This window comes from Myotis yumanensis, unplaced genomic scaffold (genome assembly GCF_028538775.1).
Source record: "Myotis yumanensis isolate MYYU_CA2020_CCGP unplaced genomic scaffold, mMyoYum1.0.hap1 SCAF_9, whole genome shotgun sequence".
Lineage (NCBI taxonomy): Eukaryota > Metazoa > Chordata > Mammalia > Chiroptera > Vespertilionidae > Myotis > Myotis yumanensis.
Genome location: NW_027223760.1, coordinates 62,216,871 through 62,232,521, shown reverse-complemented (window position 1 = coordinate 62,232,521; position 15,651 = coordinate 62,216,871). Strand labels below are relative to the sequence as shown.

Here is a 15,651-nt window from a genome sequence, read left to right as displayed (position 1 = left end):
ATTGAGCTCCTGTCCCCACGGATCCCGAATTCTAGAGAGGGAGAATAATGCCAGTAAGGTTTGTGTAGGCACCAAGGAGGGAGGGAATTCTGTCTGAGGAAGTTTGGGGCTAAATGAGAATTCTGCACTGAGAAGTAGATGGAGCAGACATTCAGATATACAAAAGGCAAGGAGCAAAGACTTGGCAGCATTAAAATGCATGGCTGACTTCCGCGCCCCCCCCCCCCCCCCCCAAGGGACTACCTTGCAGGAAACTGGTAGGTCTCAGCAGGGTCTCAGACCTTGCTTGTCTTTGTCCATAGGGGGGTGTTTCTTAACCATTGCTTCAGGATCTTGGCCACCTCCCGGATTTATTCCCCTGTTTCCCTGTCCCATGCATTTATTTCTGGTTCATCATCAGAATTCACATGTTTAAAGTACGGTAGAATATACAGTGTGCATATGGAGCAGAATGATTAAAGATGTAGATTTTCAGTTAGGCGGCTTTCTCCCCGGGCAGCTTTGTAGCACTGGGGAAGTTTTCTAATCCTCCCTTCCTCAGTGTCCACATTCAGAAAAATAAAGATACTACTAAATCCCATATCATAGGATTGTGCAAGGAGTAAGAGCAATATTGTGAGTGTGGTGATTAGCACACTGCCTGATGCTTAATAAATCTTAGCTATTGGAATTGCCTCATTAATTCGTTCAGCATATTGATGCCTACTCTGTGCTATTAGGTAGTGAATAAGACAGGGAAGGTCCCTGCTTTCCGCCAGCTGGAAAGTCTGCTCCAGTCCTTTTTATAGGATCATTGTTTACATTTATGCGTTGTGTCAGTCAGACCTCACTGGATGGCTTTCCCCAGGCACTATTCTTTGTGTTTTTTAAATGGCAGGCATTATGGGGTATCTACCATCTCTGGCTCCCAGCCTCAGAGGGAGCAGTATGCCCCCCAACTGAGAACACTGGCGGGGTATGGGCTCAGGTTTCAGCCCCGAGGGTCCAGGATGGTGACAGACAGGGAAGTGGGGAGGCAGGCTTTGAATGCCAAGCCCAGAAGAGGAGTTGGCTGCGGTGCCTTCTTCCTCCGCACGGGAGAGCCTTCACTTTCTTAAATGTTCTTTAAAGCTGGTGTTTGGTAAGGGTTTTACTTTCTGAGCCCAGGTAGAAGATAACGTAAGGAAAAAGGAGGATATTTTGTACAAATAAATGTGAACCCTGTTTGGCTTATTTACCTTAAGAGCCAACAAACCGCATCTAATTCCCTGCTCGCCACATTGGCTCCTTGGTAGGAATGTCCTACGTCTCAAGAGTTCAGGAGAATGGGGGCCTATTGTGAATCCTGGAAACATTATCGAAATTTAACTCTTCTTTTCCTTTAAACTACAGGTATGGTCTCAATCCACTTTTTTTTTCCATTTTGTAAAGTATGCTGTGGCATTTCATCCCCCCTGACGCTGCATTTTGCAGAATTGAATGTATTGAGCAGATGTGCATGATGGCCTCGTATTAGTACTCTGCATGTTACCTTCTGCTTGGGAGTCTTAAAACAAACAAATCGAAAGGACTTGATTCCCTTAGAGCATGTTCCAGAAGATTTTCAGCCTTAAATTTTCATTGAACAATGATAACGTACACACACCCACTTTCGCATATCCGAATGTGCTGTGTTTGATTTGTAAATAGTCATTTGGTCCAAATATATTTGGTACACTTCCAATGCGTGCCTATTCATGATATTCCAAGAACATAATCTGTTTGCAGTCTTATGCCAGGACCAAGTTTATTCACTTGCCGATGGGATGCATCCTGTGCACAGTGCAGGCTAGGCGCTTTGTGGAATTCAGAAGTGAACCACACACACTCTAACCCTCAGGAAGTCTAGTGTCCGGTAGGGATGAGAAAACCCTACCAGTAAATAAGTGGTTAGTCATTGGAAAGGTAAATGGAATCCTGATATTTCTAGGAATGAAATAGTACTTTATTTGAAGAAGGCTTCCTGGAGGAAGTGGAATTTTTAACTTTATGACCTTTAAGATTAATTAAAGCTTTAACAGGTAAGACATTTTAAACTTTGAGGAATGGCTTTCTGAGCTGAAACAAATATGAGCAGAAAAATATTGTGTATATGTGCCTTTCCATCACTTAATAATATGTATTTTCCATTTATTTTCTGGATGTCATTAAGTGACTTTTAATAATTACTATAAAGAAATCTCATTTGACGTTGCTGTTTTTCTGAAAATGTTCTCTAACTTAAGTGCTGAATTGAAGTTTTGCTTTTTCCACTGAATAATTCCCTTTTACAACTCCAGATCCTGGGAGACTGCCGCCATGTTAAAACTCTCGGATGTACCTCTAACTGCATTCGCAGTCAAGTGCAGTCAGATAGAAGGCAGATCTATCAGGATTGTTATATAAAGAGTTCAGTTGCTAACATAGGACAGTGTTCTTGTTACCAGACATTTCCCATGTATTGGCCTTAAGGATAGCATGGAAACCAAGCCAGAGCACCCAGGACTTCCTGTGTTTCCCATTAGATCACCTTTTTCTGATACTTGAGTCTAATTGCTTCTGCCCCTTGGTACTGGTCCAGACTTACTATCCATTTCCCAGCCCCTCTGGCTTCTACCCACACCACCTGCCTGTAGGCTGGAGATTCGACTAAGAGCAAGTTAACATGAAATCTTGGCTAAAGGACATATTTGTCTCTTGAAGAGATATCTGCACCCCCATGTTCATTGCAGCATTATTCACAATAGCCAAGACCTGACAACAATCCAAATGTCCATTAATGGATGGATGGATAAAGACTGTACAACATTCACACACACACACACACACACACACACACACACACACAAATATTATTCAGCCATAAAAAGAAGGATCCTGCCTTTTGTGACACCATGGATGGATGTTGAGGACATTATGCTAAGTGAAATAAATCAGAAAAAAAAGACAAATACTATACATTCACACTTAGATACAGAATCTAAAAAAAAAGCCAAACTAATAGAAAGAGAGAATAGAATGGTGGTTGTCAGGCCGGGGGTTGGGGTGGGCGGTGGGGAGATGTTGGTCAAATGGCACACACGCCCAGCTATAACATGAAAAGTTCTGGGGATCTAACGTACAGCATGGTGACTATAATTAACAGTACTGTATTACGTACTGAAAGTTGTTAAGAAAAGTAGACCTTAAATGTTATCTGCACCAACAGAAAAAGTGGTAATTCTGTGAGGGAATGGAGGTGATTTAAACCATCATGTTTTATGCCTTGAACTTACTTATATGTTATATGCCAGTAATATCTCAGTAACGGGGAATATTTGTCAAAATTTAATTACCTGTGTTCGAGATGTTTTCTCTCTGATCTGGATGGTAGTTACAAAGGATATAGGTGTATAAATTTATTCAGTTATACTAAGATTTGTGCATTCCAATAAAAATGTAAAAATAATAATAACCCAAAACTCCATTATCGTAGGCACTGAAGTACTGCCAATTTTGGTCTATCTTGGGGTAATTTTGCAATGATTTATGCGTTGTCGAGCATGTAAAAATAACTCTTCAGAACTTTTAGTGTTTTTCTTTTGCACTCCTTTTTAAAAAATGTTTTTGTTGATTTCAGAAAGAGGAAGGGGGAAGGGAGAGAGAGATAGAAACAACAATGATGAGAATCGCCCATTGGTTACCTCCTGCATGCCCCTACTGGGGATCAAACTTGAAACCCGGGCATGTGCTCTGACTGGGAATCAAACCGTGACCTCCTGGCTCGTGGGTTGATGCTCAACCACTGAGCCACACCGGCTGGGCTGCATTCCTTTTTAAAATTCTTTTTCAATCAGTTACTTGAAATAACCTAAATAGGGAACGATGGAAGATTAATTGTAACAATTGTTTGTACATCTTCAAAATTGCAAACAAAAGAAAGGGGAAAGGAACAAAATTTCTGGGGGGAAAAAAGATCAAAATGCTTGTTGTAAAAGCATTTTTTGGATGCTTCAGGATTTTCACTAAAATAACTAGAATTTGAAGATATTAACCTGCAACTAAAACATTATTTGACCACATTGTCATGTTTGCCAACTTGCGTCTGGTCTGAAACTTTTCAGCCAATTTTTAAGCCCGTCTTCCTACATTCCCACCTCAGCCCACCCCGACTTCCATCCCCATGTCTGTAGCTTTTGGTTAAAATTCAGACTGAGGTCTACTGGTGAGTAAACAGTAACTGTGTGATAATGTCAAAGGGAACAAAAATAGAACTTAACAGCGAAGTTTACCCCTAGCTGTAGTTGCCAAGGTTCAAGCACCAAAAGAGAGAGAAACATTCCCTTGTAAGAGAGCCTTGTTGGGAAATAAAAAATTAAATAAACTTGATGCCATTAAATTATAGCATTAAGACTGTAAAATCCAGGAATGGTATAAAAATTAAATTTGAATTTCTTCTCCCCAACCAACCCAGCCAGGCTCACCATCTTGGATGGATTTTCAGATAGAACGAAGTGCTTCTTAATGTCATTATTGTTTTGAAAGACAGTGATTTAGCATGACCTCTCTTGTTGGAACAGGACAGCTGGGAGGTGGTGGAAGGACTGAGGGGAGAGGTGAATTACACCCAGGAGCCACCAGTTCAGAAAGGATTTTTGCTGAAAAAGCGGAAGTGGCCCCTGAAAGGTTGGCACAAGGTAAGACGCTGGCCTGGGCCTCACCTGTATTTTAATTTGAAGTTGAAAATGGCGACCAAGGGAAGACCGGGCATTTAAATGGTATGTGTTCGTGATTTATACTTCCTTCCCCACAGAGATTCTTCTATCTGGACAAAGGAATCTTGAAGTATGCCAAGAGCCAAACTGATGTAAGTCTCCTTGTTCATCAATGTGCTGTTGACAAATTCAGAAGGGCTTGTTGTTGTCAACTCATGAATGAGATTGTGTCCATGGTGGGGGACGGGATTCCATTTCTCTGAGCTAGAGCCACAAGGGTAATATGGAACAGGGTGGCTGCTCCCCAGCCCTGGGTTCTAGGTAGGCTCAGTTCCCCTGCTGAGTGGAGGTGGGGGCTCCTCTCAACACCCTACTGTGTACCCAGGGGTCTGTGCTGGCCTTAGGTCAGCTGAGGGGTACTCTGGGTGGGAGAAGACATTTTTGCAGCGAGATAACAGGAGCAAGACATAAGGCAAGTGTAACGGTGACTGGGAGGTTTGGTGGAGAACCCTTAGTGAAGGTGATACGATGGTCCCCTTGGTTCTGCCCCTCGTAGGGGCCCCTCTCTCACCCAGCACTTCTCCCATCCCCCTTCCTCTCCTCGCCTTTACGGTGCTCATCTTGTACAGTTGCGTACAGAACATTTGGTGTAATGTTGGACCCATAGTAGCCTGTCTTAGCTTCCTGTCCCTACCCCTCTTTTTAAATCACTTCCCTGTGAATTTAACAGGAGCAAGAATTGTGGGAGGAAGTGCAGTTAAAGGTGCATTCGCTGCTGTGGAGTCAGTCCACCGGGCTCACCTTCTTGCTTCCTCACTTACTGGCTGGGTAAACCATTTGTTACATAGCCCCGCACAGATTAAACAAGATGACGCCTGTGCAGCACTTGGAACTCAGTACTGGGTCACACTGGGTGCTTGATAAGTCGGAGTTCTTAGGGCGACCGTTAGTGGCTGTGGCAGGTGAAGGGGTGTCCAGGATGTTACCACCACTGCGGCGTCCGGTTCTCAGGGGCCCTCCTCCTGCCTCTGCAGATCGACAGAGAGAAGCTGCACGGCTGCATCGATGTGGGGCTCTCAGTGATGTCTGTGAAGAAGTCATCCAAGTGCATAGACCTGGACACGGAGGAGCACATCTACCACCTGAAGGTGAGCCCCTCCCGGCTGCTGGCTCCAGGGCAGAGCTGCTTTATGTTGCAGTGCAGCACTATTGACGGTGCCTTTTGAAGACTTCTGAATGTCCAGCTCACATGTAGACCTTCCCTATGAAAGTATTTCTGATGGCCCACACTGCTGGAGGTTTCGCATCCTTGTCTCTGCATCCCCCAATACCTCTTCGTAGTTATGGCAGTGATCGATGATACAAACATCTTCATGTTTCCAAATACAGTACCATGTGTAGTGAAGAGCCATTTACCATAGGTTAAAATATGTTCCTTGAAATATAATATTTAATATTTAGCCTGACTTACAACTTTGGCTAATTTTATATGGGTTCCATTAAATTTCTCATATTGCATTGAATGCCAGGAATTTCCCCCTGAAGTGTGGGCCTCCACAGTACTTCTCAAAGCTGCTTAACTGCCTGCTGTCCCCATCTCCTGCAGGTGGGAGAGATGGTTGAGAGCATGAGACAAGAGCTTCGGAGGTTCAGATGTGGTTCAATGCTTGACCTGGCTACTTACTCGCTCTTGGCCTTTGGCAAAGTATTTAATGTCTGAAGGCCTCAGTTTTCTCACACCCCAAAATGGGAATTATTATAGTGCTCGTCTTGTAGGGCCTCATGTAGAAAACTTGGCCTAATGCCCGGCCCATAGTAATCTCAGTAAGTTTAGTTATTATATATAATTATTAGACAGGACCCAAATATTAGAAGTTAGAAAATGTTAAGACACTTTTTCTTACTTGGGCACATTATCTGGACTTGGCAGTGGGGGCTGAGGGTTGGGAGAGTGAAAGCATGAGATTATGACCTCCCTGTCCTCCCATGGCTTGTATGTGTGTGGTGCTTGGGCAAATAGACATGTAACATGTACATGTGATCCATTGACCACACAAGACAGTCAAGTCCATTCTGCTTCCTAGCCCAGGGCCCTCTCCCTGTGGGTACGGTGAATTGTGTAAAGCAGGGTTTCTTACCCTCAGCGCTAGTGACATAGTGGGCTGGAGGGTTCTTTGCCATGGGGGCCTGTCCTGTGCATTGCAGGATGTTGAGTGGCATCCCTGGCCTCTAGATGTTGGTAACAACCCCCTCCAGTTATGACAACCAAAAAAATTCTCCAGACATCGCCAGTGTCCCTGGGGGGAGGGGCAATCCACCCCTGGCTGAGAACAACTGGTGTGAAGTAAAGGAAGCAGAGGCCTATTATCTTTAAAAGAAAGCTTTAAGAAAGAATATTTTCCCCACCCCCACTTAAATGGTCAATCTTCTTTACAATAATTTAGGTCATTTCTCCTTGTACTTCAATGACTTTTAGTTCTGTGTTTTGACACGGCCAGGAAATTATAGGTTCTTGTTCATCCACTATTCTAGTTTACCAAATAAAAGTCATTTCTAATTCCTAATTTTTAAAGAACTAGAATGCCTGAAGACACATGACATGCTAATATCATGACAACACAGTTTCATACTTCTATGAGTTGATTCCGCTGAAGTTCTGTTTGTGCTTCTTGCTCATTCTCTTGAACATGAGCTGTGACTGTCAGTGTAGGTGCGTGTAGTTATCAGAAGGTCCTACTTAGTAGCCTTACGCAGGCAGTTTTAAATGTGGGTCATCCAGTGCCTCTCTCTTATTTTATGGATGAGGGATCTGGTAGCAGAGTGACTTGGCTGTCCACCCACAGTCCTAGAACTATTTAAGGGGCTGAAACAGATCCCTGGTCCATTGTTTAACAAAGTGCTTTTTATTTTCCTGTCCTGTTTAACCAATACAAAATGAGTCCAGATGAGCACTTTGGGCACTGATTTTCAAGGGCCTCTGAGAGCAGATCGGTGCACAGGATGACATAGATTCACACCTGGGAAATGAAATCTATTTCAAGGACATAATTTAGGGGAGATGGAGAGATGAGCCTGTTTGTATTGCTTCTTCCTGTACATGACACATTCAAGAGCACTTAGAGAGGTTTTAAGTCTTGTACTTACTTCTAATAACACAACAAACATAAGAGCCAACTTACCATTTCCCACGTGAATGATGCAGCTGACATTTATTTCCACATCCTTGCTCTCAGCAGTGGCATTTGTAAAGATTTTAACAGCATTGACCTAAATTTTTCTTAGAAGTGAACCTACTACACATCCTTTGGGGGTATTATAAGTTGTTACTCTATGAGTCTGTGTTCTAATATACAAGAATCTATCATTTTTTCATTTTGGAAATATTTAATATACTCACACACCCACAAAAATATTGACTTAAGAAATGTCTATGCTGTATAGGTGTTTGTAGTATTTTCTGTAGTACTTTTATGAACATTTGAAATCTATTGATTTTTAGAGAGACAGGAAGGGAGAGGGAGAGAGAGAAACATCTATGTGAGAGTGTAATATTGATTGGCTGCCTCCTGCACATTCCCTGCTGGGGATTAAGCCCACAACCCAGTAGGGGGTGTGCAGGAGGCAGCCAATCAATGTTGTGTCTTGATGGGAAATTGAACCAGCAACCTCCTGATACATGGGACGATGCCCAACCAACTGAGCCACACCGGCCAGGGCAAGAATAGCTAAATGTTCCTGTGTGTGAGTTTGAAAAACCCTGGAAATCTCCAATAATACTTTATCAGATTCTTTCTATTTCTGAGAGCAGGAGAAATGTTCTTTCAAATAACCTTCATATTCATTAACATATTCCTCAGCAATGGATCCTCTGACAGAGGTTTACAAGGTTAAATATTTTAGGAAGAATTTGCTAAGTCATTCCAGTTCAGAGAAGATTGATCTGAAAAGTCCAAATTATGAAAGAGTTTAAAAAGAAAACAGGGTGCTAATATTTTAAGCAGGGATAGCATAAGCTGACACACAGGACTTGGAAATGCTTTGAGACAGAGAAATATAAAGTTCAGTTTTATTTGTTGTTCACTATAACTGATACTGTTTTACTTTCCTACTATTAGTGTAGCAGCTGGACCCTTTCATAGAAAACCTAAATGTTTAGTTTACAAAACCATTTTTACTCTCTTTCCTCCTCAACTTGTCCCATAGATCACATAATGTAAACTAAGTCAATAAGCTGGCATTTCTACATTTCTACGTGCGCCAGTAACGCTCTTGAGAGACACTCTTATTTCCTTCTTCCAACCTAACACAATGTAGGTCAAGTCAGATGATGCCTTTGACGAGTGGGTGTCCAAACTCCGCCACCATCGGATGTATCGTCAGAATGAGATCGCCATGTTTCCCCACGAAGTGAACCACTTCTTCCCGGGGCCCTCCGTCACAGACTCCGCGCCTGGGGTCTCGGACTCCCTCTCAAGTCGGAAGGTAATAGTTTGCCAGTAATGACCCTAACAAAGGGGTCGCTCTGGGTGGGGGAGTCCCCCTGGGGGAGGGGGCTGGGTCTGAGGAAGGAATGGTTGGAGGGGAGGAGCAGGGAAGCCTGAGCTGGTATTTAATGAGCCTGTTGGTCCCGTGAGTCACCAGGGCCAGGGAGCGTGTTCCCTCTGGGACGACAGCTGGAGAGTAGTGTGTGAAGAGGCACTTTATACCCCGCATGCTCCACCTTCCTCTTGACCAGCTTGACTTTGGTTTTCTTATCTGGTTGTAAAATGCAGTCGGTGCATTGATAGCCACGTGGGATTGCAAAGTCCCCCAACATTTATCGTGATTTTGATATGATTATCGTTGGATAGAAGGACTGCAGTCCAAGGCCTCCTGGCCTGGCCGGGTGACAGCCAGAGCCAGGTTCTTCACTGGAGGGCTTTGCTAGAAGCTTCTTTGCCCACCAGGCAGATGGCTTCCCTTAGGGACTAGCCCACGTGGCTATCCTTTGACCTTAGAGTGTTCCCACGGGCTGTGTCTTCATTTGTACTGTGTTCTTGTCATCTGTGGAACAGCGTAGCAGTATATCAAAGCAGAACTCGTTTCAAACCGGAGGCAATTTATCCTTTTCCTGTGGAGAGATTCGCGTCCCATTGTGGTTGCAGTCTTCGGAGGACATGGAGCAGTGCTCGAAAGGTAGGGCGACTGGACACCTCGGCCTCTCTCCCTCCTCACTCGTGGATCGACCGGGTTCAGCATTGACACCTCGGGCGCACTTGTATCCCGCCCATCACTGTCCACACTCCCGCTCCTGTTTAGCTGATTGAGTTTGCACTCGTGATGAACAAAGAACACTCTCCTCATTGCCGGGGGGCGGGAGGCGGGGGGGAGGGGGGGGTGTGCATGCAGACAGCTTTTCTTTTCTATCCTTCAAGTACTGATGCTGATTTCCACGTGGGCTTATTCAACCACAGCCTCCAGGGTGGGGTCTGCATGCTTTCTATTTGTTTAAATGCCAAAAAGGATTGAGAATCACTGTTCTAGAGGCCAGCAGAGACCCACACAAAACAGGTGTTCTCTGCCCTGGCTGCACATTGGAATCACATTAGAGTCTTTCAAAATGCAAGAAACCCGTGCCCGGGCCCCTCCCCCGAAGAATCTCTTTCAGTTGGTTTGGAGTAGGGCCCTGGCATCACTGATTTTTTAAAGTTCCCTAAGTGATTCTAATAAGGAGCCAGGATTGACGACTGTTGCCATAGGCTGCTCAGTGTTCTCAACCATAATTAGCTAAGAATCGCCCAGGGAACTAAATAACAGAATAGTCACCTGTGGGATTGTAGGTGTTCTGCTTTAATGGTTTGGGGGTGGGACTTGGACATTTAAACAATTTCCCCAGTTGATTGTAAGGTGTAGCCATGACTGAGAACCACTGTTAGAGAAAGGCACTGGGTGGTAGCCTTGAAAAGTGCATTTGCTTCTGGTGAGTGATACTACCATGTAGGGCCATGTAGGCTTTGCCCTCTCAGTAAATATCACTCTCGAGCTTCACTGAGTAACAGTAGTCCGTGAAGTATTATTCCAGGGGATGGACCAACAGCACTGGCCTGGCCTTTGAACTTAGAAATGCAGAGTCTCAGGCCCAACCCCGATAGTCTGAGTCAGAAACCGAGGTGGACCCCAGCGATCTGTGATTGTACAGGTTCTCCGGGTGATTCTGCTGGCCCCAGAGTTTGAGAGCCACTGTCGTTGTTTTTGTTTTTTTTTAATATATTTTTTTGTTGATTTTTTACAGAGAGGAAGGGAGAGGGATAGAGTTAGAAACATCGATGAGAGAGAAACATCGATCAGCTGCCTCCTGCACACCCCCTACTGGGGATGTGCCCGCAACCAAGGTACATGCCCTTGACTGGAATCAAACCTGGGACCCTTCAGTCCACAGGCTGACGCTCTATCCACTGAGCCAAACCAGTCAGGGCAAGAGCCACTGTCTTAATGCATTTGGGCTTTGATTCCTCAGCAGACACAGCTGGTGTCACCCAGTAAACAGCAAATTGAGGACAATTTTTGAGTTAGTGACCCAGGAACTGGTCCGAGAATATCTTAGGTCCTCTTAGGTCAGTCTGCAGAAGTGCACCATTTAACCTGTACCAGGTCCTTATAAGCGGACAGTGGCGCCCTGTTATTGCAATACTAGAAGTGATGATGATGATGGCTTAGTTTGTGCTTACAATGTGCCAGCACTCTAAAAGCACACTGCATATATTAGCTCATTTAACTCACAACTGTGAGCTAGGTGTATAATTATCCCCACTTTCCAGATGAGAAAACTGAGGCACGCGGCAGTTACATAATCTGCCAAAGAGTCACAGTTCATGAAGTGCATTCAAATGGAGGCAGTCTGGTTCTCCAGATCCATACCTTTAACCACGACAGTCTACTGCCTCTCCTGTAAAAAAGGAAGTCAAATTTCCTGTCCTAACAGGTGCACATCAGATACCAATAAATGAGAAAAGTAGCTGTGCTAGCACAGCGATGCCTAAAAGCCAGATAAGTGCCCCTGAGCCGGCCTTTTGCTTTTCTCCCGCAGACCTGGCACACTGCCACTCCTACCTGGTGGAAATGAGCCAGCTCCTGCAGAGCATGGACGTCCTGCATCGGACGTATTCGGCACCTGCTATCAACGCCATCCAGGTGAGCCAGGTCCCTCTTCTGTTTGCATCCTGGTGCTCTCCTGCTTTCCTTTCTCCTCCCCGCCTTTCACTAACAATGGATGTTGTCTGGTCCGGTGCTTGGCCAAGTTTAAGGGGATGGAGGTGGTTACTTTGCTGTGCATTTTCCCCTGTTGGTTGGTGGATCTTACTGTCTGTGCTCTCTTTCCCATTTTGAAACAAAGGGTGGAGCTTTTGAAAGTCCCAAAAAGGAGAAAAGATCGCACAGGAGGTGGCGGTCCCGAGCTATTGGCAAAGATGCTAAAGGAACACTACAGGTAACCACTGCTTCCCCAGGGGACTGGCTCCTCCACTGGCCCTTCTCTGCACTCCACGTGCTGGGGGCTACTTGAACTCAAGTAGGAGAATAGAATAGACAGGTGAAGATTCTAATTATTCTATCAAATACCCTGTGCAGAGAGAGGAATTAGGTCACCGAGATTTTCTGGACACTAGGACAGGCCTGTAATACTGGGTAAGGGAAATGGCATGAGGTTGGACGGACTAGAGCCATTTCAAGGGCTTTAGCTTCTCATTCTTTAATGCTTAGCCTGCCTGCTCGCTTCCCTGCTTGGGTAGGTGCTCTGACCCGCCTCTTTTGCTGCTGCTCAGTGGGGTCCTCAACCTCTGAGCCCACGGGCTGGAGTTTCTGGGAACAGCACATTGTGCAGATACTATTTTGCTTCTTGTCTCCAATTTTCCCGTCAGAGGTTTACTGTGTTACACTAGCTGCTGACTTTCCCAATGCATAGCTAAGCCGGAGCCCAAGATTTGCAGCTTGGCCATTGCATGTTAAATTGCAACAATATTCGGGTCCAGATAAATCAGAAAGTTACAGATAAGTCATCTGCTGTATTTTTGTAGACTCTTTGGTTCAAAGCACTTTATGGGTTGAACCTAAATACTTTCAAAGTAAAGAGTGATTTGTGTACAAATATGTGAGAAGTTAGTTCATTTTCTAGAAGCACCAAGGGCAAACAAAGAAAACATTTTTAAACCTATCCACTATTAACAAGCTAGACACTGGATGATTATTGCTGGGAGGAAGGAACTCAATATAATGAGGAAGAGCCTGGCAGCTTTAGCCATCATTTTCAACCTATGGCTTTAATGCTTCTATCATTTCCAGAGAATATATCGGTCTCCCCTAAACTGCAGTTTTGCTTTCTGTGGTTTTGGTTTTCCACAGTGAACCGCAGTCCAAAAACATGAAAAGGTAGATTCCGAAAATAAACAATTCATAAGTTTTAAATTGCCTGCCTGTATGGTTCAGTATTATCCACAGTTTCAGGTGTCCATGGGGTCTTTAAACATATCCCCACAGATAAAGGCAGACTATATTATATGTGCTTTCTTACCCATTCTTTAAAAAGTATATTTTTATTGATTTCAGAGAGGAAGGGAGAAGGAGAGGGAAATAGAAACATCAATGATGAGCATCATTGATTGGCTGCCTCCTGTATGCCCCCTACTGGGCATCGAGCCCACAACCCAGGCATGTGCCCTGACTGGAATCCAACCAGGATCATTCAGTCTGCAAGCCCACGCTCAACCCCTGAGCCAAACTAGTTAGGGCTTTCACACATTTTAATTTTTGCAAGAAGCCAGTACAACTTGTGGTAGAAAGTGCTTTCCTGAATTTTCATTTATTTTTCTTACGAGTAATCATTCAATAGTAAGACTTTCCTACATATTGACCTTTTCTTACTACTTTCCAATCTTAGAAACAAGTAAATATTCTGAGCAATTTGCATCTGTAAAGAAATATCTCCTTTTGGTGTTACTTTAGGTCCCTAAACCTTTTGGTGGCCCACAAAGACTGCATTCTTCCAATCCTAATTTGTCGACACTAGATTTTGGAGAAGAGAAAAATAATTCTGATGGCTCTGAAACCTCATCTGAGTTTTCTAAAATGCAAGAAGATCTGTGTCATATTGCCCATAAAGGTACGTGTTTAATGAAAATATTAATAAGCGCATGTCTGAATGTGGGCTGTCCTTGGAGAAGGACCTCAGTTGGTTAATTTCCTGATCTTTTCAGATTTTAGGCAACCTTTTTTTTTTTAAATTTCCCTTTTGAGATTTTAGGCAACCTTTTTTTTTTTTAAAATTTCCCTAAGAAGTGTCTTTTAAACTTATTAGGGGAGAGTGAGAGCATTAGGTCTGATTTAAAAGCTGAGTAATTTATATGCTGCTGATAGGGATGTAAATTGGTACTTTAAAAAAAATCTGCCTATTTAGCAACTGCACTTTAAAGAATTCATTTGTAGGAATTAACTTAAAATTTATTCAAATAAAGATATTCATTTTAGCATTGTTTATCACATCAAAAACTAGGAATAAATGTTCAACATCATTAGCCAGTAGGAAATGGAAATTAAAACCATGATATTACCACACACCTATAAGAATAGCTAACGTTAAAAAAAAAAATACTGATAGTACCAAATGCTGGTGGCAATGCAATATGATATAGCCACTCTGGACAGAAGTTCGGCAATTTTATATGAAAATAAACACACCATGCAACCCAACATTCACATTCCTGGGCGTTTATCCCAGAGAAAATGTACACTTAACTCCACACAAATACCTTTATACATGCGTTCAAAGCAAGTTTATTTGTATTAGCCAAAAACTGAAACAACCCAAATGTTCTTCAACAGATGAATGGTTAAACAAACCATGGTATATCCATACAATGGAATACTACTCAGCCATGAAAGGGAGTAGACTTTGGTTATACAAGAGTTGAAGGAACCTCAGGGGCATTATGCTGACTGAAAATACTCAATCTCAAAAGGTTACATAGTGTATGATTCCACTTGCTAACACTTTTGAAGTGATAAAATTACAGAGATGGAGAAGAGATTAATGATCGCCCAAGGTTACAGATAAGGAGGAAAGGGGGAAAGTATGGGTGTGATTATAAAGAAGTAGCAAGAGGGATGTTGGTGGTGATAATAGTTCTGTATCCTGATTCTGGTGGTGGCTCCACAAATCTACACAAATGACAAAATTACATTGACTCATATTTATACAAATATACATAAATAAGAGCATGTAAAATGGTGAAATCTGAGTAAGAGCAGTCAATCCCAATGTCAATTTCCCGGTTTCGATATTGTACCATAATTATGTACGATATTACACTGTGGGAAATTGGATGTAGGGTACCCAGAACTTCTCTGTACTGTTTTTGCCACTTCTTATGAGTCCATAATGACTTCAAAATTGAAAAGTAAAAATAAATTAGAGGTCACCTAAATGCCCCAAACAGAGGGACTGTATTTTTTTAATGTAACATAATCATATGATAGAATAGTCAATAGCCACATAATAATAATAATAATAATAATAGCTTATTTTGAGCTCAGAGTTGTCTGTCAGGTAGTGTTAAGCATTTTTCTCACACTGTATTTCATTTAATTCTAGCAACAACCTAGGGAGTTAGGTGTTAGTGTAACCTCCATTACACAGGTAAGAAACCGGAGGCTTGGAGAAGCCAAAAAACTTCCTGCAGGTCACATGGTAGAAAATAGCCAATTTGAGAGTTGAATCCTCACCCGCCTGACCCCAGGGTCTGTACTCCTCACCTGGTGGCTTGCTGCCCTTCCATGGGGTAGCCAGGGCTATTTTCATAGAGACAGGAAGGAAGAAGCTCATAGCATATCAGTGAGTAAAAATGCAAGGTCACAAAACAATCTATAGGTATGATCCCATTTTTTTCAGAAAAAAACTATATAAACCTGGTGTGTATAGGCATACTCAAAA

General features: G+C 43.2%; 1 protein-coding gene across 7 annotated transcripts in view; it reads left to right on the top strand.

The window, feature by feature from the left end:
- OSBPL3 (oxysterol binding protein like 3) overlaps window positions 1–15,651 on the top strand; it is a 143,794-nt gene that overhangs the window by 81,628 nt on the left and 46,515 nt on the right. For 5 of the 7 annotated variants that reach the window (XM_070424448.1, XM_070424443.1, XM_070424444.1 and 2 more), the window contains 8 exons: window positions 4,557–4,673; window positions 4,790–4,843; window positions 5,726–5,839; window positions 9,006–9,173; window positions 9,746–9,866; window positions 11,758–11,861; window positions 12,064–12,156; window positions 13,668–13,824. In XM_070424448.1, coding sequence (XP_070280549.1) covers window positions 4,557–4,673; window positions 4,790–4,843; window positions 5,726–5,839; window positions 9,006–9,173; window positions 9,746–9,866; window positions 11,758–11,861; window positions 12,064–12,156; window positions 13,668–13,824 — 928 coding nt within the window. The remainder of the gene's footprint in view (window positions 1–4,556; window positions 4,674–4,789; window positions 4,844–5,725; window positions 5,840–9,005; window positions 9,174–9,745; window positions 9,867–11,757; window positions 11,862–12,063; window positions 12,157–13,667; window positions 13,825–15,651) is intronic. The other 2 variants (XM_070424449.1, XM_070424447.1) reach the window with 1 other exon arrangement.